Source organism: Ranitomeya imitator, chromosome 1, assembly GCF_032444005.1.
Source record: "Ranitomeya imitator isolate aRanImi1 chromosome 1, aRanImi1.pri, whole genome shotgun sequence".
In the NCBI taxonomy this organism is placed as follows: Eukaryota; Metazoa; Chordata; class Amphibia; order Anura; family Dendrobatidae; genus Ranitomeya; species Ranitomeya imitator.
The window spans coordinates 418,935,961-418,963,582 of record NC_091282.1 but is presented as its reverse complement, the minus strand read 5'-3'; the positions used below and the strand labels follow the sequence as shown (position 1 = coordinate 418,963,582).

General features: G+C 41.3%; 1 protein-coding gene across 10 annotated transcripts in view; it reads right to left on the bottom strand.

Annotated features, from left to right (window-relative positions):
• The window catches only part of PRUNE2 (prune homolog 2 with BCH domain), a 458,932-nt gene that overhangs the window by 27,773 nt on the left and 403,537 nt on the right, over window positions 1–27,622 (bottom strand). For 5 of the 10 annotated variants that reach the window (XR_011320642.1, XM_069763054.1, XM_069763077.1 and 2 more), the window contains 5 exons: window positions 25,286–25,388; window positions 12,701–12,832; window positions 11,800–11,886; window positions 9,866–9,964; window positions 3,453–3,488 (listed from right to left, as the gene is read on the bottom strand). Coding sequence is in view for 9 of the 10 variants with exons in the window: in XM_069763054.1 (XP_069619155.1) it covers window positions 3,453–3,488; window positions 9,866–9,964; window positions 11,800–11,886; window positions 12,701–12,832; window positions 25,286–25,388 (457 nt within the window). In the remaining variant the exon portion in view is untranslated. Of the gene's footprint in view, window positions 1–3,452; window positions 3,489–6,286; window positions 6,323–9,865; window positions 9,965–11,799; window positions 11,887–12,700; window positions 12,833–25,285; window positions 25,389–27,622 lie in introns of all 10 variants that reach the window. The other 5 variants (XM_069763045.1, XM_069763070.1, XM_069763090.1 and 2 more) reach the window with 2 other exon arrangements.

The window sequence follows — 27,622 nt, the reverse complement described above, 5'->3', positions numbered from 1 at the left end:
CCTTTTCCATCTGGATTTATACTGGTCTCCATACCAATGTTTGTCACTTGGAAGAGTGAATAGCTTTGGCTCCCTCCTTATCCGAATAGCTATAGCGCTTACCGAATAGCTGCATCGGGACTCGGATACCTGGAGCGCTCCTGATAATCAGCTGTTTGGCTCCGCAGCTGCATGTGTCGCGGCTGTGTGACAGTCACATCAAATGCATGGAGAGCCCAACAAACAGGCTCACTATCACACAGCCGCGACACCTCCAGCTGCGGCGCCGGACAGCTGATTATCAGGAGCGCTCCAGGTATCCGGGGTCCAGATGAAGGTATCCAATAAGCTCTATAGCTATTCAGATAAGGACTTATCCGAAGCTATTCGCTCATCCCTATTTGTCACCTTTGGTAATTATTTATAATTTAGTACATGTCCACATATTTTATGTGAGTGTTGCGTTGATACTGCGTCCGTTGTACTACCAGCTATTTTCTCCCCACCCCATACTTTTTAATGTATTTGACTAATAAAGCTGTATATTTTTTAATCACACATTTGGACTTGCATCCTCGGTTCTTTCTCCTTTGCTTGTATAAACTTTTACCTTGACAATAAATCTGTAAGTTTATTTATTACATTAACAAAAGAATTTTGTTTTTCTTGCTGTTCCCCAGATGTTACCCGTGAACACCAAGTTCTTTTCTGTCAAAACTTATTAAACGAAAGATAGAGAGTGTGCTAGCAAACTGAAATTGAATTCCGTGCTCTATTCACAGCACTTACTGGATTTATAAAAAATGGATTAAGTATAAGGAAAATACAGCCTATATTATGCGTATGTTTTAATGGAATCATTGCATAGAATGATGAAGCTATTGTTACTGGCAATGGTGGCCAAACTTAGTTTCCCTTTTAACACAAGTATGACATAATTCTGGAAAAAGAGTGTACAGTATGGAGCTTGTGTGCTGTGTCTAAATACGGACTATGTGGGTGAGCGACAATAAATGACTTGGAACAAGCAGCAGGGTGGAGAAGGCACTAGTCATCCACCAGACAGGGAGTGTTACTGGACAATGAATGTGTTAGTGGCTTCAGTTACATGTGTACGGCTATTGGTGGTTAGGCGGTTAGTTACTGGCACTGAGGACTGTTATGGAAACCAAAGAGTTCTTCATGCTGTTGTGAATGAAGTAACTGTTACCTGTTTCTTCAATATGTATTTCTAAATACATACACTTTTTGGAGGAAAAATGGAATACAATAAGATAATTATTTAGCAGTTTGTGACTGATGGGGGAAAGAAGAAAAATGTTAGGACGCTAAATTCTTAAATAGGCAAATATGTAGTCACATGCTCGTTAGGTCCGTTGATTTAGTGTGGCCGCCAACAGAGGCAACCAAGTACAATGGACAGGCTGTCTAAACCATATCTACAGCTCCCTCAAGAGTGATCACAGGGTATTACTGTGCTCTGTGTAATAAATTCTGATTACTGCCGACAAGGAGCCTCCAAGAATAAATAGGCTACCAGATAACGTTAATGTTAATTTACTGTTCAGTTACACAAGAATTTTTTTTCTCCAAATACCTTATTAATTCTTAACCGCTTTTAGCACTGGATATGCTACAGTGTATAACGGAGAACTATAACATAAGATGGATATGAACAATGTAACATGGCATGCGATAAATACAAATCCATGTACGTAGAATCATATTAAAAAGTGAATCAGAATTTGAATAGATACACTGGTAACTTTAATGTACCTATTGGAACATAGAGTCAAAGACAAAGCTTTACCCTCACACGCAGAAAGTCATTGACAAGCCAGCAAAAATGTGCTTTATGTAGCTCATCATTATAAGCAATCTTGTAATAGAGTAACCTTATTGGTATGCTCATAAATGGTATCTGTCTTACAAAAATGGTAATAATAGCTTAATAACGGTCAATTCTGTATAAATTATCATTTGGCCAATTTAAAGGGAATCTATTAATAGGATCCACCCTCCTAAGCTGTGTATTTGGGCATGAAGTCAGTCCGGTACAGAATTTCCATGCACATTGATGAGTATGTGCTACTCGGTAGGACCTTCCACTAGGTCCAAAAACTGCAGCAAATCCAAAGATTTCCTAGGCGCCATTTAGATCTTCAATCAGCCAAATGACATTTATAAAACCTAATATATTTTAGGCTTGAGAAAGGCCATTTGGCAGACAGAAACGTTGCTCCATTTCCCTCTCATCACTGCTGTGATGTTTTAAATATTCTGGAATAAAGGTTGGATTTTTACAAGGATCTCTATGGTGCATAGGAAAAATTTCGATTTATATGGGCATGCAAGCCGTAAAAAGTTGAATAAAATGATATATGTGATCTGATGTCTTATTCCTGGGGAATCCATGTTTTGCTTAATATGTAAATGAGCTGTTAAGATCAATGGGCCGTACACAGGTCTCCCTATAAAACTACCTCCACAGAGCCTTTTAAATGAAAGGGGAATTTTCCAGTGTGTAGATCAGGAGAGCAGACTGTCAGTCATTACATGTCTCACACTGGTAAAGCCCCCTTTCATTTAAATTAAGCTCTGGAGGCGAGATCTGTGTCTAGCCCATAGATCTTAACAGCTCATTTACATATTGATAAACATTTGGATTACAGTTGAATAAAAGATCGGATCACATATATTAAGATGTCATTTTAGTCAGAATCCTATAACCTGCAAGCCCAAACGGCTTCAGAGGGTTGATCCTACTGACAAATTCCCTTTAAAGAGCATTTGTCCCAGATTATTCTAGAAGGAATTACTTAATATGTTTTAAACTGTGATGGTTACCGTCGCTTAAGACATTAAATAATGACCGATATCATATTAACTACTTATTAGGGATCCAACCCTCCATAAATGTATAATTTAAAGAAGAAAAACAGTCGGAGGTGATGATCATAAAGATATGTAAATGATCTCATTAGAAGAGTACTGTGGTCCGACCTTCATTATAGAAAGCGACGGTGGTCGAAGATAACAGACTTCATTGATCTTCTGACATCTATGATCTATCAGGATAATAGTTTTACATACGGTAAACTGCTGAGATAAACTGAGCCAGAGTAAATGTGAATAGGCAATGTAGGAATCTACAGGGTTCACCCATAGGGTCTGATTGGCAAATAGGTTCATCAGATAGACTTGCTTACATCTGAGAACCAATGCTACGTAATCAGTTTAATTACTACGTCCCAATTAAAACAAGCTAATAGAAATTTCTCTTGGCTTCAATTAGTGAACAAGTTCTTTCTAGACATGCTATATGTGGCAGGTTTCTACTTATATGTATGTATTAATATTCACATTTTTGCATCTTGTCAAAGACTTTCATTACATTCCATCTTCAATACAAAAACACATACTATACGGTACATAGAACAACCATATTGCCATGGAGACAATCATTTTCTTACTTCTCTGCTTCAGTTTCTTTCAGTTCTTTATCCAGTCTGCATCAGTGATTATTTTTTGCGGTAATAAAAAGGAAAACAAAAGAAAAAAAGGGGGGAAAAGAAGCAAGCATAACATAAGCAAAGCCAGATTTGCGGGCAGTGGTAAATCTTTCTAAGGTTGCATTAGTCATTAGCAGTTCAGATTGTCCTGTGCTGTAGGGAATGAAGATGCCATCTAGGCACAGTTACTTCTCGTACAATTTCCACATGCATTGGCAGCTCTTCTCAGTTCCCAGCTTATCTACGGAAACAGCCCCATCACTTCAGATATTCTAAACTTAGATTTTTTTGGATGGCTGATTGCATGTCTATCACCGGGAGAACTTTTGACTCTGGTCTACAAAAAGTAATTGTTGTTTTGTGACTACAACGGTTCAGACATTATTTAAAAAGAAAATGTCCTTTTACTGGAATTTAAGGGTTTCTATAGTGAATCAAATATCTTTTAATGAGAAAGCATTTAATAGGGTCTGTTTTATTATATGATTTTTGTTACACAGATCTCAGGGATTACCACCTGCAGCATGTGTATGTACCGTAATATCCATCCATGCATTTGCTTTGTATGATGCCATCATCTTTCCACTACCCAGACAACACCTTATCAATTACTATATGCCCCTATTTTAAATACGGTAATAACAGCCTGTACTAACCTCTGGTGCTGTTCCAGTGACCTCGGCAGTGGGACTCGAATGACATTATGCCATGTGAGCCCTGCACCTAATCAATGGCCATTAATAGGCCACTTAATGCTTACTTTATTCTGACATCTGCAAGAAGTTAGAGTTGCTGCTGCTCTCTGATTTCCTCTGGATGTCACTTACATCTGTAGGAAGTGAGAGTGAAGCCGCCCAACAGTGGCAGCTGATTGGCTGCAGGGCTCACATGTCATGATATTACGAGAGCCTTTAGGAGACCAGTGCTTATATCATTGGAGTGGCACCGGCGGTGAGTAAAGTCTGTTATTATTTCACATTGGGAAATATAGTAATTGAGAAGGAGTTGTCCGAGTAGTGAACAACCCCTTTAAGAGAGCTGGACCAAGTTAATTCAAAGTCACTTAAAAAACACACAGAGGCAGAGTACTGTAGGAACCCTCATTCCTATAAATTAACAAAAGAGTTCATTCTCTATGGGACTGACGGAGATTGCCGAGCACAGCGCATTAATATCTCCAGCTATCCCCTAGACAATGAATGGACTATTGGCATGCATCAGGTGGTGCTCCATTTTAACTGTTCTCAGGATAATTTGCAAGGTCCCAGTTGACAAACCTCCAATAATCACTAATTTATCACATATCCTGAGGGACCCTTGTAATCAATGGGCCCTGTTAGGACTCAATGGGCTCTGTTTAGGTCATGGCTCTTTTAAAAATGGTAGCCATGTCATTAATATGGACGATTACCAGCAAAATTAAAAGACAATAAGAGGAAAGACATCAAATCCAGATCCCTGACTGGTAATATGGACAATATTTTTGACATTTAAGTCAAGCTTGGTGTTAAATTGGATCACTTGAGAAGGTCCAGAGATTCAGTGGCATGACAATTTCATCGATTTAAAATTTAGAGACAACGGGAGTGAATATATATTGTTATATTCTACCATTGTCTCCCTTTGCTGTGACATTTAGGTTGAACAACTCTTTTAAAGTTGTTCTCATGGTAGTACTTATTTTACTTAATTGTAGAGCACTTCAGGATATTGCATGATGAAAGCTGAAACTAACTATTCACCAAATATTGCATTTGGATTATTCCTATTTAATTAAAGGGAACCTGTCATGACCTGCTAGCTCCTCTGCCCTTCCTCCCTATTCCATGCCTGCGGTCTTCCTGCTGTGTCTGAATGACAGGTCATTCTTGTTTCAGTGACCTGTTTTCCCTACCAAAATGTTCAAAAGTGTTGTCAGTGGCTGGGGGGTAAGGAAACATGGGTAGAGGGACACACTGAATCTAGTGAGGTCAAGAGGACATTACTGCGCATGCACCACCCCGAGCACTAATGGCGCTTGCACCAGTTCTTGGTCAGAGGAGGCAGGTCACTGAAACAAGAGTGACCTGTCAGTTAGCCACGGGAAGCAGGTGGTGGGCGGAGAGTAGTGAGGCAGGACAAAAGCGATGCAATTTCATCTCATTTCCATAAGATTTCCACCTCGGGTTGTTGAGGAACAATCAAGGTATGAATTTAATCAGCCTCAAAGCCCTTGTACATCCATGTAATTAGTCAGTGCGGTTGTGACAAAGCCAATATAACAGTAGCTTGTATGTGAAGTCTAGATTCTTCTTTAGTGACCTATCATTAATGTGATGTTTTATAGAATTGTGTGCACTTTTAATATTACAAACACTACTTTCTCATTGTAATAAACGTAAGGAAAACTACTGGAAATTAAAGTGTCTCTACGTTTATTTGTAGAGGATCCAATATAAAATGTTTCTGTGTTCACATAAAAGGGATTGTATTTGCAAATGCCTTCACTGGAAATGTGCAGTAAGACCTTCAGTCCCCAAGCCTGGTGAGCAGGAGGAGCCAAGCAGAAAGAAACAGGCAAGGAGAAAACATGCCAACTGCATAAAAAACAACATATCGCGTTACCATAAGGTAAGCTGCAGCCCAAAAGAAGAAAGTTACATTGTGGTGTCATTTTAATTATGAGTCTTAAAATCTTGCAGTACAAAGCCTCCTTACACATGCAAGTATTGATTCTTATTGCTGGGAGCACAAGCCAAAATGATGCACATTCTTGCACTGGTTAGTGTTAGGAGTATGGGCTGTGATAAAGTTACCTCACATTCCTTGGGAAACACCTTGTTTCTTCATACCTTCCAAGAGAAAAGTGATTGAGTGGTGACAATAAGGTGTGGGAAGTGGTTGCAATACGATGTGGGGATTCGTGTCAATAAGGTGTGGGGATTAGTGTCAATAAGGTGTGGGAATTGGTGGCAATAAGGTGTGGGAATTGGTGGCAATAAGGTGTGGGGAGTGGTGGCAATAAGGTGTGGGGAGTGGTGACAATAAAATGTGGGGATTAGTGTCAATAAGGTGTGGGAATTGGTGGCAATAAGGTGTGGGAATTGGTGGCAATAAGGTGTGGGGAGTGGTGGCAATAAGGTGTGGGGAGTGGTGACAATAAAATGTGGGGATTAGTGTCAATAAGGTTTGGGAATTGGTGGCAATAAGGTGTGGGAATTGGTGGCAATAAGTTGTGGGGATTGGTGGCAATAAGGTGTGGATATTGGTGGCAATAATGTGTGGGGAGTTGTGGCAATAAAGTGTGGGAATTGGTGGCAATAAGGTGTGGGGAGTGGTGACAATAAGATGTGGGGATTAGTGTTAATAAGGTGTGGGGAGTGGTGACAATCAGATGTGGGGATTAGTGTTAATAAGGTGTGGGGATTAGTGTCAATAAGGTGTGGGAATTGGTGGCAATAAGGTGTGGGGAGTTGTGGCAATAAGGTGTGGGAATTGGTGGCAATAAGGTGTGGGGAGTGGTGGCAATAAGTTGTGAGGATTGGTGGCAATAAGGTGTGTAGATTGGTGGCAATAAGGTGTGGAGATTGGTGGCAATAAGGTGTGGAGATTGGTGGCAATAAGGTGCCGAGATTGGTGGCAATAAAGTGTGGGAATTGGTGGCAATAAGGTGTGGGGAGTGGTGGCAATAAAGTGTGGGGAGTGGTGGCAATAAGGTGTGTAGATTGGTGGCAATAAGGTGTCTAGATTGGTGGCAATAAGGTGTGGAGATTGGTGGCAATAAGGTGTGGAGATTGGTGGCAATAAGGTGTGGAGATTGGTGGCAATAAGGTGTGGAAATTGGTGGCAATAAGGTGTGGGGAGCTGTGGCAATAAGGTGTGGGGAGCTGTGGCAATAAGATGTGGAGATTGGTGGCAATAAGGTGTGTAGATTGGTGGCAATAAGGTGTGGGGAGCTGTGGCAATAAGGTGTGGAGATTGGAGCCAGTGGGTAACATGCTGGTGTGCAGCTTCATCCTCAGATATAATATGTCTAGATTCCATAGCTTCACAAATATACTAAAACTAAATACTGTGTAAAAGCCATTAACAGTTTCCTACCTACATTGGTTAAACACCTGTCTAGTGATGTGATAACGTTACTCTCAAGTTCTTAATTCTGAACCACACTGGCTTGTATCGGAGCGGCCATGGTCTGTGCTTTCTCCTAGGCTTTCCTCTCTAGTGTGTAGAATCACATTACATTTTATATTGATGGATCCTTCACTGGAGATCTAGAAGACAGCATGGACTACGGCTGGTCTGAGCTTCTAGGCAGAGCAATATTGCTAATGAAAAGGAATTACTAAAATAATAATTCTGCGCAATCTTGCACTATAATTTTTTTTTTATAATTGCAGATACACTATAACATCATAAATGCATATCAAATGCTTTTCAAAAAAATAATCCCATCAGTTCAATCTGCATAGTTTGTGTCACATATTCAGAATTAAAAGAAAAAAATGTTAAAACGTCCTGTTCCTGAGGCTGGGAGAGAACAGAGGGTTGGGCACATGTGACTCACAATGTTTTGTCAAGTGTTTTCAGAAGCAATTCAGGTACTGCTGCACCTTTTTCTTATCTTAATGAGTGCGGGTGACGTTTATTGTAGAAGTGATGAAATTATCGCATGGGAGCTAAAAAAAATGTTCCTTGTTCCTGACAAAATGTCTATGAAAAAAAACAAACCATAACTGCTACTGCTACAGTCTGTACCGACATAAACTGCAAAACTATCATGGTATTTATCCTGAACATTGAACCCTATTATATAAAAAAGACAAAATTGCATTTTTTTCATCTAATCTGCCCCCCTAAAAAAAATTATTAAAGTAATCAAAATGTTGCATATACCTCAAAATGGTGGCAATGAAAACTCCAACTCTTCATACAATAAACAAACCGTCATAAAGCTACATCGATCGACATAATATAAAACATATTACGGTTTTTGGATCGATATGTTGAAACCGAAAAACAAATTTTTTACGCTTGTGCAGAAGATGTAAAAAGAAAAATGTGCTTTCAATTTCAGTAATTTTAACAACCAGCAAAGTTATAATAAAGTCACTACTGACAAAGGAATATAATTGTTCAACCGTGAACAAAGGATCGTTGCCAAAGAAGACTGTGGAAAAGCGAAAATATGCTACAAGAAATTTCCAAATCATTGCATTCTAGTTTTCGCAACATTTTAGACCGTGTCCCAACTTTTTTTTTTAAATTGGGGTTGTCAGTTAAAGAGTTTTAAGAGGGTAATGGGAACTAGTCAGGTCTAGAAACACGATTTCCCTGCAGATACATGGATATAGAGGACCTTTCACCAAATGTTTCATGTTAAACTGGGCACACAATGAAATAGTGGCTGCAGAGAGGGATTTATTTTTACTGTTTGCCTTTCTGAAAAGCCACAGGTAAATTAAGACTACATTAGGGATACCATATCAAGGAGGAAGAAGAATCTCATAAATGGCTCCTAAACTAAAACACATTGCATACACAGGAGTATCTACATTATTCTTTAATAATAGCCTGCATTGTGCTATATAGGTACAAAAAAAATCTAAATATTTATGCATGTACCGTATGTGTAATTTCTGATTATTTTTAAATCTATATTGTAAGCTCTTTTACATGACCAGTGAAAATCTGGTGCAAATTTTTAATCGAATGATGTTTAATCACCATGTTTAATACCATTTGCTCTGCACGTTGACCTTAGAACTAAACTTAGCGACTGATTTAAACATTCATAACTTAACTGTGATATCATCAGATCATTTTAACAATTTAATATTTAAATAGTACATTTTTCAAAAATGAAAATTTTGCTCCGTAAAGAACTTGGTGTAGTTAGCTAATGTTTGTAAGCTTGCCCTCAAAGTCATGCCAAGTATAATTATAGGAAAATTCTACTTATCCAGTAGTGAATTTTAAGTATTTTTTTTAACTTTCTATCCATATTTTAAGTTAATGCAAATTATATAGATGTTTAGCTGATAACACCAATAGCATGCATGTGTTCTCAGTGGGGAAAGGCGAGTGAGCTTCCATCAGACACTTCTGACAGCCTTTAAATTCCCATGTCAAAATTCAGTATCTGACCCTTTTATCCATGACGTTTGTCATTAGTGGAGAGTTGGAAAATCCCAACACACTTTGGTTGGTCAGCTGGTCTTGTCGAAACAGTCTGGTTTTGCCAACATTCTATGAATAACCAACTGAACATAATTGGGCTTGGGACACATACAAATACAAAAGATTACACTGTCACAATGCAACTTTGTGTTTGACAGCAGAAAAAATAGTTTCTACAGTCTTTGATGTATTAAACATTTTACACCTTGACTTACTTGATAATACTTTCCGGAATCTGCACATATTCCATTGGGATCAATTCCCTAAGCTCAGCTAGACTGGATACGTACTTTATCTTGCTGCTGAACTTGGAGCTGATAGAAAAGGATGTTAAGTATAAATTAATATATTAGGTATTACAATATTAAAGGGACACTGTCACCTGAATTTGGAGGCAACAATCTTCAGCCATGGAGGCGGGGTTTTGGGGTGTTTGATTCACCCTTTCCTTACCCGCTGGCTGCATGCTGGCTGCAATATTGGATTGAAGTTCATTCTCTGTCCTCCGTAGTACATGCCTGCACAAGGTAATGTTGCCTTGCGCAGGCGTGTACTATGGAGGACAGAGAATGAACTTCAATCCAATATTGCAGCCAGCATGCAGCCAGCGGGTAAGGAAAGGGTGAATCAAACACCCAAAAAACCTGCCTCCATGGCTGAAGATTGTTCCCTCCAAATTCAGGTGACAGTGTCCCTTTAATCTGACTTTGAGGCGATGTTCACACGACTGTATTATGGGTCTGATTGCTGTGTATGGAAAAACCTGACATCACGCAAAAAGCACTAGGACCAATGTTATTCTTTAAGACTGTTCAGATGACCTTTTTTGTGCACATAGATCGAATGTCCGCATGAATAAAATCGCAGTATGCACTAGTCTTTTACATATTTCAGATGATACTTGCCCATTCAAATCTATTGGTGTGCAAAAAAATCAGATCCCACATGGATCAACCATATAGCATCCAATTTTTACGAATACATTGCAATTCTTATCATAGGAAATTGCTTTTGGTCTTACAAGATTCTGGAGTGTGTCTATGGGGACTTTTGCCCATTCATCCAGAAGAGCATTTGTGAGGTCAGACACTGATGTTGAATGAGAAGGCCTGGCTTGCAATCTCCATCTTGTTCAACCCAAATACATTCAATTGGGTTGAGAACAGATTGGGTAATTGAAAATTATGGGAGTCCAGAGACCAGGCCTATGTACTGTCCTGGCATGTTCCAACACAGTAAACTCACCCCACGATGTCATACAAAGCAGCAATAGGAAATGGTATTTCTCAACAATATTTAATTAAACTAGCGCAAAGGTGTAAAATAATGTAAAATTAGATGCATTAAGAATCTACAACCTACCATAATGTACATGTATTGCATATGTAAATTGGATATCCCAGCTATGCCTTTTCTTTTAGATGTCAATTTTTCTCCCACAGAATTTAATGAAAGCAGGGCATTGCATGGCAACTTTACTTCCAGGATAGGGAAAAAGAAACATCTGTTCATGAGATTAGTGATAATATCAAATACTAAGATATAGTCATGCTGTGGATTACTGCACTAGATGATGTTAAATACAGCTCTGGCAAAAATTGAGACCACCACATCAAAACCCTGTCATGGGCAGCCCAATCTCCAGACCTGAACCCCACTGAAAACCTCTGGAATGTAATCAAGAGGATAATGGATAGTCACAAGCCATCAAACAAAGAAGAACCGCTTACATTTTTGCGCCAGAAGAAGTGTGCCTGTCAAGACGCATGAAGGCTATGATTAAAAATCATGGTTATTCCACAAAATATTGATTTCTGAACTCTTCATGAGTTAAAACATTAGTATTGTTGTTTCTAAATGATTATGAACTTGTTTTCTTTGCATTATTTGAAGTCTGAAAGCATTGGTGTTTTTTATTAAATTTTGACCATTTTTCTTTGTCAGAAAAAAAATACAAACATTATTGCTTGGAAATTCGGAGACATGTTGTCAGAAGTTTATAGAATAAAAGAACAATTTACATTTTACTGAAAAATATACCTATAAAGAGAAAAATCAGACAAACTGAACATTTTGCAGTGGTCTCTTAATTTTTGCCAGAGCTGTATAATAGATAAGAATGATTTACTATAGTACAATTCATATTTACCTTATAAAAGGACGTGTTACGGCTAATATAGTTCTGATAAACCAAGATGGATGAACAATGATGAATGACTTTAGGTTCTTCCTTAGTCTGTAATAAGATATAACGTAGTTAATCCATTCATGAAAGCAATCAAACATAATTAACAAATAGCCATAGCAGAGTATGCAATTGCTATGAAGCCTTGAGAAAATCAGTTTGAGATAGTTACTAGTGATAAGTGAACGTGCTCGGATAATGTGTTATCCGAGCATGCTATGCTCTTTTGCTAACCAGGTGTTTTCGGCATGCTTCAAAGATATGTTCAAGTCCTCGTCGATGCATGTGTCGCAGCTGTTTGACAGCCGCAACTCATGCAGGGATTGCCTGTTTGTTATGAAATCCCTAAATGTGTGCCAGGGAAGAATGGCGCCGTACACACAGACAGGTGAGTTGCAATTACCTGCCTTTTAGTGTTTAAGCACATTTTTTGTTTTTTATAAAGTACCGATATACCCTTTAATACTTTTCTGAAAGATAGGTGATAACTTAGTGATTGGTAGGTGTCTCACCACGGGGATCTTCATTGTTCAGTAGATCGGGGAACTTTTATTCCCAATAGATAGCTTTCATCACTGTTACAAAATAGTGTACCATGTTGGATGCCCAAATGCCATTCCATTCATTCTTTATGGGGCTTCCGGAAAAAGACAATCACATTGCTTGGCGGCCCCAAAAGAAAAGAATCAAATGCAGGTAGCACATGCACGCACTGCTGCTTCATTCTGATGGGGATAGAAATTCCCCGTTCTGCCAATCGAAGCAGTCAGAAACCCACCGATCGGCAAGTTATCACCTATCTAGTGATAGGTGATAACCTGTTTTCATCGGACGACCCCTTCAATGTTGAAAATTGTCTACTCACCGTCTATCTATCATTTGATAACACTTCTTCATCCATCCAAGTCCTGGCATTTTTCTTCTTGGCGTGGCTCCATTTAGGTAGACAATCATGTAGTCCTCAGCTACCATGAGTTCCAATGTACTTATCACATATCTGAAATAAGAGAGAATATACAGCAACATACAATATTTAGATATGTATCAGCGGATCGCTTCAGAAACCCATGACAATATAAGCTTTTTGCAAGCCATGGCCAGCTAAATCATGACCAGGTTCCCAAGAAAGAAACTTTACTGAGTGAGACTGCAAAAATGAGTCTTCGTGCACTTGTGCGTGGGGACGATGTGATGATTTGGTTATCTATTGAGACCACCTTAGTATCACTATGATCGAATGTCACTGTGGCCAAACTTTGCACGTGTGGCCACGTTGAGAATAAGGAGAAGCAGAATCGGACATTTTAAGGCACCTTTATTTATAAGTATCTTTTATTTCATACTACATTTTTTATTTTAATGTTTTAATGGTTCCAGTAAGTTAGCTTAAATTTAATTTCCTTGCACAATGTTCAGATTTTTATTAATGATTTGCCAAGTATGGGCACCGTCGCCTTCATGGTAATAATGTGCTTATAGATAGTATCAACATGTTATTTTTGCTTATTTTTTGGCAACCAGGAACATATTGCACATTCTTCAGTATATAAATGTGGGTTATACAATGATCTCCTTCACTACTGCAGAGGTAAGCAGATATAACAAATAGGAGGTAAATTGCCGTCATAGTATACTGCACACTATGGGAACTGATCTGCCAATTTCACGTCTAGTCCTCCAGCACATGTGGTTCTGACCTCTCATGTCATCTGAGTATGGCAGAATGTAAAGGGTTGCTTTGTCTTTCTATAAAGCCTAACAAGGGGGTTTTCATAGTGTTTTTCCAGGTGACTGAGCAATGCTGGAAACTGTATTGTGAATTTAGTCTTATATTAGACAATAGATAGGGCTATCATGGCTTACACCTGCTTATCTAGAGTCATATGTGTTTATGACTTGTGCTAATAACTACCTTGTATAAGAGGACTACCCTTGGTTTTATATTCCCTAGCTAATTCTTAAAAACCATAAGCACAAGTACATACATATACTAATGGAAAATATAAAAGAGAAATAAGTATTTTTGGATATTTTATAAATGGTTAGTAACTTAGTATACTATATTCATTAACTATCTTATCTTGAGATAATCCATCAACAATTTCAACAATTGTCTAAATAGTAGGAATATGCCAAAACCTATGTAAGTAAAAATACAAGCCCAACATTTAGACCTGTCATACCGACTTTTCTCCATGTTCAGGTTCCAAAATTTTTTCACACATAATGAATCTGGTGCAAGGTACTTCATAGTTTCATAGTTTTAAGGTTAGAACTTGTCATCGTGATCAGGCATTAAAAACTAAAGATATGGTCATAAAGTCGCTGTTCTGCTGATATAATAGCTCCCTTCATTGTAGAAATGTGCAGCCTGGTATTTTTGAATCAACAATAGAAGTTTTTGTGCACTAACCATTTGGGCGGGCTGCGGGGAGTTTCTTCATCTCTGCCACGGCCTCCAAGCTGCCTCTGGTGTAAGGATCTACATACTAAGTTCTGACACTATCCTAGCCACGTGTGACACTTGTGCAGATTGATCTGGTTGCAGACTCCAGTAAAATGGCAACAGTGTCCCAGTCCCATCCCGCAGGCCCCCCCCCCCCCCCCCAAAGCACAAACAGCTTGTTGCACCAAAACATCTATTGGTGAATAAAGAATAACCAGATACCTATTAAAATCAGGAGAACAGCAGCTTTATGCCCATATCTTTAGTTTATCATGCCTGATCCTGATGACATTCTCTTTAAGTCTACTTGTTCAACCTATATCTTAACATGTTGATCCAGAGGAAGGTAAAAACCCCACGGGGCAGACACTAATAGCCCATATCCTTCCCATCTCCACATATGGCAATCAGACTAGTTCCCTGGATCAACGCCCCATCACAGAATATAGTACACATGACCTGTAATATTATATTTATCAAGAAAGGCATCAAGACCCTTCTTGAATTTTAGCAGTGAGTCACTAGAATTTGGGAACATTTAGCTTAGTAAATCTGTCCCATTCTCTGTGGTTTGAAAACTGATTATCTACTATATTTCCTTTTTTAACAGCCTCCAGCTTGATCTCGAGCCATGGCAACTTGATAGATGAACGATCTGTATGAAAATTAATCTTGTGCATCTTGTGTTATCTTGATAGTATCAAACCATCGGGTTGCTGTAAGTCCCGGATTTAAACACACAGTGGCTTGCAAAAAGTATTCACCCCACCTTGGCATTTTTCATGTTTAGCTACCTCATAACTTGGAATTTCACAGTTTTTTTAGGGTTTGCATCAGTTCATATAAAGAACATGCCTACAACTGTGAACATTTGGTTTTCTTTTTATTGTGTAGCAAACAACAAATAGTGCAAAAATAATTGAAAATTTCACTCTGCATAACTATTCACCCCTCTGAAATCAGTATTTTGTAGCAATTACTGCTGCAAGTAATTTTGGATAAGTCTCCATGAGCTTTCCACATCTTGCCACTGGGATTTTTGCCCATCCAAGGCAGTTTTGTTCCAGCTCCTTCAAGTTAGATATCTTCCTCTGGTGCATAGCAATCTTCAAGTCTAACCACAGATTCTCAAGATTCTCAATTGGATTACAGTCTGGGCTTTGAGTAGGTGTTGCTTTAGTGGTATTCTTTTGGTCATTGTCTTGTTGGAAGGTGAAAATCCATCCCAGTCTTAAATCACTGAAAGACTGAAACAGGTTTTTGCTCAAGAATATCCCTGTATTTTGCACCATCCAACTTCCCCTTGATTCAGACTATTTTCCCTGTAACTGCTGCCGAAAAACATTCCCACAGCATGATGCTGCCACCACCACATTTTACTGTGAAAATGGTTTTCTTGGGGTGATAACTAGTGTTGGCTTGGTGCCAGATATAGCGTTTACCTTGGTGGCCAAAAAGTTCAATTTTGGTCTTCTTTGACCACAGCACATTCCTCCATGCATTTAGGGAGTCCCTCACATGTCTTTTGGCTTAGTTCTGTCCACTCTTCCATAAAGGTCACCTCTATGGAGTATATGGCTTATTGTGGTCGTATAGGCAGATGCTCCAGTCTCTGCTTGGGAACTCTGCAGCTCCATCAGGTGTTGTGAATTCTGTGGTCAAGCTCCCTCCTGTGGTCATGAGTGGTACTTCGGCTGGTTCTGTCCTTGAGCTTCCTTTGGTGGATGTGAGTGGGGCTGCGGCTTCTGAGTTTCCTTCCTCAGGTGACGAGGTTAAGTCGTTAGGTGCTGCTCTATTTAACTCCACCTAGTTCTTTGTTCCTGGCCTCCAGTCAATGTTCCAGTATTGGTCTTGCTCTCTCCTGGATCGTTCTTGTGGCCTGTCTGCCCTGCATAAGCTAAGTTCTGCTTGTGTTACTTTTGTTTGCTATTTTTTCTGTCCAGCTTGCTATATTGGTTTGTCTTGCTTGCTGGAAGCTCTGGGACGCAGAGGGAGCACCTCCGTACCGTTAGTCGGTGCGGAGGGTCTTTTTGCGCCCTCTGCGTGGTTGTTTGTAGGTTTTTGTGCTGACCGCAAAGCTATCTTTCCTATCCTCGGTCTATTCAGTAAGTCGGGCCTCACTTTGCTAAAATCTATTTCATCTCTGTGTTTGTATTTTCATCTTTACTCACAGTCATTATATGTGGGGGGCTGCCTTTTCCTTTGGGGAATTTCTCTGAGGCAAGGTAGGCTTATTTTTCAATCTTCAGGGCTAGCTAGTTTCTCAGCCTGTGCCCGAGGCGCCTAGGTCTGGTCAGGAGTGCTCCACGGCTACCTCTAGTGTGGTGTGATAGGATTAGGGATTGCGGTCAGCAGAGTTCCCACGTCTCAGAGCTCGTCCTATGTTATTAGTAACTATCAGGTCACTTTGTGTGCTCTTAACCACCAGGTCCATTGTGTTTCTGAATCACCAGTTCATAACAGTACTGGAGGCCCAAAGTACTAATGCTTCTCAATAGAGGGAAAAGAGAAGTTCTGAGACCATTTTTTTTTTCTTTGCACTGTGTTTTGTCTTTCTTTTCCCCTTTACATCAGGGTGGTTCACAACACAGGTGTAGACATGGACATTCAAGGTCTGTCCTCTTTGATGGATAATCTCGCTATAAGTGTACAGAACATTCAAGATTTAGTGGTTCAGAATCCTATGTTAGAACCTAAAATTCCTATTCCTGAGTTATTTTCTGGAGATAGAGCTAAGTTTCAGAATTTTAAAAATAATTGTAAACTATTTCTGGCTTTGAAACCCCGCTCCTCTGGTGACCCAGTTCAACAAGTAAAGATCATTATTTCTTTATTACGTGGCGACCCTCAAGACTGGGCATTTTCCCTTGCGCCAGGAGATCCTGCATTATGTGATATTGATGCATTTTTTCTGGCGCTCGGGTTGCTTTATGATGAACCTAATTCAGTGGATCAGGCAGAGAAAATCTTGCTGGCTCTGTGTCAGGGTCAGGATGAGGTAGAGATATATTGTCAGAAGTTTAGGAAGTGGTCTGTGCTCACTCAATGGAATGAATGTGCTCTGGCAGCAATTTTCAGAAAGGGTCTCTCTGAAGCCCTTAAGGACGTCATGGTGGGATTTCCTATGCCTGCTGGTCTGAATGAGTCTATGTCTTTGGCCATTCAGATCGATCGACGCTTACGTGAGCGTAAAACTGTGCACCATTTGGCGGTATTATCTGAGCATAAACCTGAGCCTATGCAATGTGATAGGACTTTGACCAGAGCTGAACGGCAAGAGCACAGACGTCGGAATGGGCTGTGTTTTTACTGTGGTGATTCCACTCATGCTATCTCCGATTGTCCTAAGCGCACTAAGCGTTTCGCTAGGTCTGCCACCATTGGTACGGTACAGTCGAAATTTCTTTTGTCCGTTACTTTGATCTGCTCGTTGTCATCCTATTCTGTCATGGCATTTGTGGATTCAGGCGCTGCTCTGAATTTGATGGACTTGGAGTTTGCTAGGCGCTGTGGGTTTTTCTTGGAGCCCTTGCAGCATCCTATTCCATTGAGAGGAATTGATGCTATGCCTTTGGCCAAGAATAAGCCTCAGTATTGGACCCAACTGACCATGTGCATGGCTCCTGCGCATCAGGAGGATATTCGCTTTTTGGTGTTGCAGAATCTGCATGATGTGGTCGTGCTGGGGTTGCCATGGCTACAAGTCCATAATCCAGTATTGAATTGGAAATCTATGTCTGTGTCCAGCTGGGGTTGTCAGGGGGTACATGGTGATGTTCCATTTCTGTCTATTTCATCCTCCACCCCTTCTGAGGTCCCAGAGTTCTTGTCAGATTACCGGGATGTATTTGATGAGCCCAAGTCCAGTGCCCTACCTCCGCATAGGGATTGCGATTGTGCTATCGATTTGATTCCTGGTAGTAAGTTTCCTAAAGGTCGACTGTTTAATTTGGCTGTACCTGAGCACGCCGCTATGCGGAGTTACGTAAAGGAATCCTTGGAGAAGGGTCATATTCGCCCGTCGTCGTCGCCATTGGGAGCAGGGTTCTTTTTTGTGGCCAAGAAGGATGGTTCGCTGAGACCTTGTATTGATTACCGCCTTCTAAATAAAATCACAGTCAAATTTCAGTACCCCTTGCCGCTGCTGTCTGATTTGTTTGCTCGGATTAAGGGGGCTAGTTGGTTCACCAAGATAGATCTTCGTGGTGCGTATAATCTTGTGCGTATTAAAAAGGGCGATGAATGGAAAACAGCATTTAATATGCCCGAGGGCCATTTTGAGTACCTGGTTATGCCATTCGGGCTTTCTAATGCTCCATCAGTATTTCAGTCCTTTATGCATGACATCTTCCGAGAGTACCTGGATAAATTCCTGATTGTATACTTGGATGATATTTTGGTCTTCTCGGATGATTGGGAGTCTCACGTGAAGCAGGTTAGAATGGTGTTCCAGGTCCTGCGTGCTAATTCTTTGTTTGTGAAGGGGTCAAAGTGTCTCTTTGGTGTTCAGAAGGTTTTATTTTTGGGTTTCATTTTTTCCCCTTCTACTATCGAGATGGACCCTGTTAAAGTTCAGGCCATTTATGATTGGACTCAGCCGACATCTCTGAAGAGTTTGCAAAAGTTCCTGGGCTTTGCTAATTTTTATCGTCGCTTCATCAATAATTTTTCTAGTATTGCTAAACCGTTGACTGATTTGACCAAGAAGGGTGCTGATGTGGTCAATTGGTCTTCTGCTGCTGTGGAAGCTTTTCAGGAGTTGAAGCGTCGTTTTTCTTCTGCCCCTGTGTTGTGCCAGCCAGATGTTTCGCTTCCGTTCCAGGTCGAGGTTGATGCTTCTGAGATTGGAGCAGGGGCTGTTTTGTCGCAAAGAAGTTCTGATGGCTCGGTGATGAAACCATGTGCCTTCTTTTCCAGGAAGTTTTCGCCTGCTGAGCGTAATTATGATGTTGGCAATCGAGAGTTGCTGGCCATGAAGTGGGCATTCGAGGAGTGGCGTCATTGGCTTGAAGGAGCTAAGCATCGCGTGGTGGTCTTGACTGATCACAAGAACTTGACTTATCTCGAGTCTGCCAAACGGTTGAATCCTAGACAGGCTCGTTGGTCGCTGTTTTTCTCCCATTTTGACTTTGTGGTTTCGTACCTTCCGGGCTCTAAAAATGTGAAGGCGGATGCCCTGTCTAGGAGTTTTGTGCCCGACTCTCCGGGTTTGCCTGAGCCGGCGGGTATTCTCAAGGAGAGGGTGATTTTGTCTGCCATCTCCCCTGATTTGCGGCGGGTGCTGCAAAAATTTCAGGCTAATAGACCTGACCGTTGCCCAACGGAGAAACTGTTTGTCCCTGATAAATGAACGAGTAGAGTTATCTCTGAGGTTCATTGTTCGGTGTTGGCTGGTCATCCTGGAATCTTTGGTACCAGAGATTTGGTGGCTAGATCCTTTTGGTGGCCGTCTCTGTCGCGGGATGTGCGTTCGTTTGTGCAGTCCTGTGGGATTTGTGCTCGGGCTAAGCCCTGCTGTTCTCGTGCCAGTGGGTTGCTTTTGCCCTTGCCGGTCCCGAAGAGGCCCTGGACACATATCTCTATGGATTTTATTTCGGATCTCCCCATCTCTCAAAAGATGTCGGTCATTTGGGTGGTTTGTGATCGCTTCTCTAAGATGGTCCATTTGGTACCCTTGTCTAAATTGCCCTCCTCCTCTGATTTGGTGCCATTGTTTTTCCAGCATGTGGTTCGTTTACATGGCATTCCGGAGAACAACGTTTCTGACAGAGGTTCCCAGTTTGTTTCGAGGTTTTGGCGAGCCTTTTGTGCTAGGATTGGCATTGATTTGTCTTTTTCCTCGGCTTTCCATCCTCAGACAAATGGCCAAACTGAACGAACCAATCAGACCTTGGAAACATATCTGAGATGTTTTGTTTCTGCTGATCAGGATGATTGGGTGTCCTTTTTGCCTTTGGCTGAGTTCGCCCTTAATAATCGGGCCAGCTCGGCTACTTTGGTTTCCCCGTTTTTCTGCAATTCTGGTTTCCATCCTCGTTTCTCTTCATGGCAGGTTGAGTCTTCGGACTGTCCTGGTGTGGATACTGTGGTGGATAGGTTGCAGCAGATTTGGACTCATGTGGTGGACAATTTGACATTGTCCCAGGAGAAGGCTCAACGTTTCGCTAACCGCAGGCGCTGTGTGGGTCCCCGACTTCGTGTTGGGGATTTGGTTTGGTTGTCGTCTCGTTATATTCCTATGAAAGTTTCCTCTCCTAAGTTTAAGCCTCGTTTCATTGGTCCATATAGGATTTCTGAGGTTCTTAATCCTGTGTCTTTTCGTTTGACCCTTCCAGCTTCTTTTTCCATCCATAATGTATTCCATAGGTCATTGTTGCGGAGATACGTGGCACCTGTGGTTCCATCCGTTGATCCTCCTGCCCCGGTTTTGGTTGAGGGGGAGTTGGAGTATATAGTGGAGAAGATTTTGGATTCTCGTATTTCGAGACGGAAACTCCAGTACCTGGTTAAGTGGAAGGGTTATGGTCAGGAAGATAATTCCTGGGTCTTTGCCTCTGATGTTCATGCTGCCGATCTGGTTCGTGCCTTTCATTTGGCTCATCCTGGTCGGCCTGGGGGCTCTGGTGAGGGTTCGGTGACCCCTCCTCAAGGGGGGGGGGGGTACTGTTGTGAATTCTGTGGTCAAGCTCCCTCCTGTGGTCATGAGTGGTACTTCGGCTGGTTCTGTCCTTGAGCTTCCTTTGGTGGATGTGAGTGGGGCTGCGGCTTCTGAGTTTCCTTCCTCAGGTGACGAGGTTAAGTCGTTAGGTGCTGCTCTATTTAACTCCACCTAGTTCTTTGTTCCTGGCCTCCAGTCAATGTTCCAGTATTGGTCTTGCTCTCTCCTGGATCGTTCTTGTGGCCTGTGTGCCCTGCATAAGCTAAGTTCTGCTTGTGTTACTTTTGTTTGCTATTTTTTCTGTCCAGCTTGCTATATTGGTTTGTCTTGCTTGCTGGAAGCTCTGGGATGCAGAGGGAGCACCTCCGTACCGTTAGTCGGTGCGGAGGGTCTTTTTGCGCCCTCTGCGTGGTTGTTTGTAGGTTTTTGTGCTGACCGCAAAGCTATCTTTCCTATCCTCGGTCTGTTCAGTAAGTCGGGCCTCACTTTGCTAAAATCTATTTCATCTCTGTGTTTGTATTTTCATCTTTACTCACAGTCATTATATGTGGGGGGCTGCCTTTTCCTTTGGGGAATTTCTCTGAGGCAAGGTAGGCTTATTTTTCTATCTTCAGGGCTAGCTAGTTTCTCAGCCTGTGCCCGAGGCGCCTAGGTCTGGTCAGGAGTGCTCCACGGCTACCTCTAGTGTGGTGTGATAGGATTAGGGATTGCGGTCAGCAGAGTTCCCACGTCTCAGAGCTCGTCCTATGTTATTAGTAACTATCAGGTCACTTTGTGTGCTCTTAACCACCAGGTCCATTGTGTTTCTGAATCACCAGTTCATAACAGTACTGGAGGCCTGATCCTGATGACATTCTCTTTAAGTCTACTTGTTCAACCTATATCTTAACATGTTGATCCAGAGGAAGGTAAAAACCCCACGGGGCAGACACTAATAGCCCATATCCTTCCCATCTCCACATATGGCAATCAGACTAGTTCCCTGGATCAACGCCCCATCACAGAATATAGTACACATGACCTGTAATATTATATTTATCAAGAAAGGCATCAAGACCCTTCTTGAATTTTAGCAGTGAGTCACTAGAATTTGGGAACATTTAGCTTAGTAAATCTGTCCCATTCTCTGTGGTTTGAAAACTGATTATCTACTATATTTCCTTTTTTAACAGCCTCCAGCTTGATCTCGAGCCATGGCAACTTGATAGATGAACGATCTGTATGAAAATTAATCTTGTGCATCTTGTGTTATCTTGATAGTATCAAACCATCGGGTTGCTGTAAGTCCCGGATTTAAACACACAGTGGCTTGCAAAAAGTATTCACCCCACCTTGGCATTTTTCATGTTTAGCTACCTCATAACTTGGAATTTCACAGTTTTTTTAGGGTTTGCATCAGTTCATATAAAGAACATGCCTACAACTGTGAACATTTGGTTTTCTTTTTATTGTGTAGCAAACAACAAATAGTGCAAAAATAATTGAAAATTTCACTCTGCATAACTATTCACCCCTCTGAAATCAGTATTTTGTAGCAATTACTGCTGCAAGTAATTTTGGATAAGTCTCCATGAGCTTTCCACATCTTGCCACTGGGATTTTTGCCCATCCAAGGCAGTTTTGTTCCAGCTCCTTCAAGTTAGATATCTTCCTCTGGTGCATAGCAATCTTCAAGTCTAACCACAGATTCTCAAGATTCTCAATTGGATTACAGTCTGGGCTTTGAGTAGGTGTTGCTTTAGTGGTATTCTTTTGGTCATTGTCTTGTTGGAAGGTGAAAATCCATCCCAGTCTTAAATCACTGAAAGACTGAAACAGGTTTTTGCTCAAGAATATCCCTGTATTTTGCACCATCCAACTTCCCCTTGATTCAGACTATTTTCCCTGTAACTGCTGCCGAAAAACATTCCCACAGCATGATGCTGCCACCACCACATTTTACTGTGAAAATGGTTTTCTTGGGGTGATAACTAGTGTTGGCTTGGTGCCAGATATAGCGTTTACCTTGGTGGCCAAAAAGTTCAATTTTGGTCTTCTTTGACCACAGCACATTCCTCCATGCATTTAGGGAGTCCCTCACATGTCTTTTGGCTTAGTTCTGTCCACTCTTCCATAAAGGTCACCTCTATGGAGTATATGGCTTATTGTGGTCGTATAGGCAGATGCTCCAGTCTCTGCTTGGGAACTCTGCAGCTCCATCAGGTGTTGTGAATTCTGTGGTCAAGCTCCCTCCTGTGGTCATGAGTGGTACTTCGGCTGGTTCTGTCCTTGAGCTTCCTTTGGTGGATGTGAGTGGGGCTGCGGCTTCTGAGTTTCCTTCCTCAGGTGACGAGGTTAAGTCGTTAGGTGCTGCTCTATTTAACTCCACCTAGTTCTTTGTTCCTGGCCTCCAGTCAATGTTCCAGTATTGGTCTTGCTCTCTCCTGGATCATTCTTGTGGCTTGTCTGCCCTGCATAAGCTAAGTTCTGCTTGTGTTACTTTTGTTTGCTATTTTTTCTGTCCAGCTTGCTATATTGGTTTGTCTTGCTTGCTGGAAGCTCTGGGACGCAGAGGGAGCACCTCCGTACCGTTAGTCGGTGCGGAGGGTCTTTTTGCGCCCTCTGCGTGGTTGTTTGTAGGTTTTTGTGCTGACCGCAAAGCTATCTTTCCTATCCTCGGTCTATTCAGTAAGTCGGGCCTCACTTTGCTAAAATCTATTTCATCTCTGTGTTTGTATTTTCATCTTTACTCACAGTCATTATATGTGGGGGGCTGCCTTTTCCTTTGGGGAATTTCTCTGAGGCAAGGTAGGCTTATTTTTCTATCTTCAGGGCTAGCTAGTTTCTCAGGCTGTGCCCGAGGCGCGTAGGTCTGGTCAGGAGCGCTCCACGGCTACCTCTAGTGTGGTGTGATAGGATTAGGGATTGCGGTCAGCAGAGTTCCCACGTCTCAGAGCTCGTCCTATGTTATTAGTAACTATCAGGTCACTTTGTGTGCTCTTAACCACCAGGTCCATTGTGTTTCTGAATCACCAGTTCATAACAATCAGGGTTACCTTTGGTCTCTGCTGCATCTCTCATCAATGCCCTCCTTGCCTAGGCTGAGAGTTTTGATGGGTGGCTCTCTCTTGGCAGGTTTGTTGTGGCACCATGTTCTTTCCATTTGATCATAATGGATTTGATGGTTCTCGGTGGAATCAACAGAGATTGAGATATTTTTTTATAACCGAACCCTGACTTGTACTTCTCAACAACTTTGTCATTGACTTGTTTGGAAATCTTCTTGGTCTTCACGGTGGTGTTTGGTTAGTGGTGTCTATTGCTTAATGGTGTTACAGCCTCTGTGGCCTTTCAGAAAAGGTGTGTATATACTGACAGAGCATGTGACACTTAGACTGCACACAGGTGGGCTTCCTTTCACTAATCAATTGACTTATGAAGGTAACTGCTTGCACCAGAATTTTTTAGTGGCATCATAGCAAAAGGGGTGAATACATATTCACATGACAATTTTTAGCTATTTAATCCCATAAATGTAATTTACGCCTATATTTTTCTTACTTCACCAGCTTAGACTGTTTAATGTTGATGCATCACACACAAATCGGAATACAAAAAATATTTAAGCAAGTTGTAATATAACAAAATAGTTAAAAAACAAGGGGGGATGCTTTCACAAGCCACTATATAGCAAATGCCACCATTAAGGCTGCACTGTGTGTTCTATTAGCAAAGTGCAGCCATTCTCCTATTTAAATGGGCATCCCACTAAGAAAACACATAGATAGGTGTACATGTATGTAGCATGACACCGCAGTCAAGATGACCGCTATCCTAAGATACAAATATAAAGGAAATAAATGTTAGACCAGACCAAAAGGACCATATGGTATTTTTTCTGCTTCCAACCTCATGTTTTTATGACTTTATGGCTGGCTACTTTATTCAGATGTGTCATATTTGCTGGATCCTCCCTCATCTCCAGGACAGGAGTGATGTGAAACAATCCCAGCTGTCCGAATTTACACCTTACCCACTTGCCCTGCACCAAAAAATTCCCCAAATCCACAACCACTGCTGATCTAACCACTAGACAATAGTAAGTTGCTGGGATGTGTAGTTCTGTAACATATTTGCACAGGATGTTGTTTCTACAGTTCTGTTGTTCTGTAACATGATTGTTTTTATGCTTTTTTTTGCTATAAAGTATCTATATGCAATTATTTTTCCTGTTACCCTTTAGCAAAAAAAGATGTATTCTTTGTCCAAATAGACTGAAACCATATGTGTTCATGAGGAGTGTGCCAACATATTGCAGAGTGTTTGTCACAATAGCGAGTGTGGCCGTGTTTATGGGACGTACTCACAGGAACAGATTTTCCATGACATAATTGTAGTCAGAACGACTGCTGTCAGGCAGAAAGCAGGCAGCAAACACAATGATGGCATTAACACCCTCGCCGTAGTAACCTGCCAAGAAAACAGCTTTATTACTAAAGACAAATAATAGCCGTGGTCAAAAACATCACCTACACGCATTAATCGCAGCACTCAAGTAACTTATTAAACTACAAAATGTAGAAAAACAGTCAGAAGCCATTTTTTATCACATTGTACTTAATGTTACATATATTGTATGTGTCCTTGGTATTTCTCCAAAGGCTGATGCAGGCACACTTGTTTTTCTGCTACCGGGTGCATAGACTTGGGGCTTAGGCCGGCGTCCCACTACCGTATAACATGGTCGAGTGCTATGTGATATTTTATTAGCTAGCACTCGGCCCAGTGTTATACTATGGGCCGATGCAGATCTCCGATTATTGTCTCATGCCGATTCGGCACCATAATGCGATTGGCAGCGAGACTCGGCTCACTCACCCCGATATAAGTCTATGGGTGAGTGTGAAACATTGGACTGCACTCAGAAATCATCCCAGTGCAGCCCAATATAGGCACATTGGACAATATGAAGAAATTAATTTTTCTGTCTCCTCCGCACTTGTGCTGCGATTCTCTCATGCGAGAAGATCGGAGCACAGTAGCATGACACTTGGCTCAAGCTCGCAGCAAAGCAGGAGCTGAGTGTCATTGGCATATCCCACCCGATGCTCTTGCATCAGATGCCATACACTAGTGTGACTCCAGCCTTGGAAGGGAGAGCTTGTCATAAGAAAATTTAATTTTACCCTTCCCATACAAAAGATATCTTTCATATGAAACAACCCGGCATTCTATTATCAACCCAACACCAGTTTCACTCGTCCTTTTTTTTTCTCATACATGAAAAATTGTGGGAGATTTTTTCAGTGTGTTGGACCCATTTTGGCTCATGCATCAGTTTTTACAATCCTTGCTCCACCTGTTTTTAACATATATGAAAAAAGTAAAGTATGTGTCAAACACAGATGACATCCATATGCTATCAGTTTTTTTTTTTTCATAGGGCCATTGACTTGACTTGCATTGAGAGTTTGATCTTCAAAATGGATGAAAATAGGATGTCTGGGGAGTTTTGCGGACAATCGGTCCATAAAAAAAGGACATGTGAAAAGTCACATTCATTGTGAAGGTTCTGTGATCTATCTGTAAAAGTAACGGATAGCACACGTACAAAAAAAAAACCTGATGTGTGAGGCTGGCTTAAATCTTAGAATTGTGCGGGTGTAAGAGGTGCCAGATCTATTAAGAAGAATTATAGCAGCATATTATACAAGGATAACAGTCTATTCCCTTAATGGGACTTAAAGGGATATTGCAATCTCCAAGATCCTATCCTAACATATAGTAAGAGTAATAATAATATTGGCAAATACCACCGATTAGAAATGTAGTGTAGTTTTTCTGATTCGCTATGTCTCTTTCTCATGTGCAGGCATTGCAGGATCTTAGGTATCCATGGTTTGGTTAGAGTTGAGCGAATTTGTTTGGGCTCCCTCTTATTCGGCAAGCTATAGCGCTTACCAAATAAGCCGCAGAGGGAACCCGGCTTCCTGGATCAACTGATCGAAGCCGCAGCTGGATTTGTCACTGTCACAGCACATGCACGAAGAGTCTGTTTGTTGGGATCGCCCGGCATGCCTCTGTACTTGAAAGCCGCTGACTCCTTGGGAGAATAAAATTAACTTCCTACCATTAGCGCACTTTCAGTAAGGTAGCCCAACAACACTGGAGCACTATTAACCTTCATATTAACCATATATCTGCAGGTTAATAGCATTTGGGCATATGACAGTATCTCATTAAGTTCATAGCATTTAGGGACATAACAGGTTCCAGTTAAATAAAAAGTAGAAAAAAGTTTTAAATAATTTTGAAAGATTAAGAAAGAAAAAAAGCAAATCCACAATAAACACACACATGGCCTGAAAACAAAACAATGACTAGGAAATGCTCAGTTAGGCTAGTTTCACACTAGCGTTTTGCTGAGCTGCGGAGGGCTGAAGACTTCTTCCGTGAAGCCCCACCCATGGCTGCACCTCCGTGCTCAGCTCCGCCGACGTCCGCATGCGGCCTGCATACCTATCTTTAATATTAGGTACGCAGGTCGTGCGGATGTATGCAGATGCCTCCGCATGCGTCGTTTTGACGATGCGGCGACCCGCGTCAAACACAGTTGGTTGGAATTTCTTTTTTTCTCTACATCATCAAAACGACGTATGCAGAGGCATCCGCAGACATCCGCATGACCTGCGTTCCTAATGTTA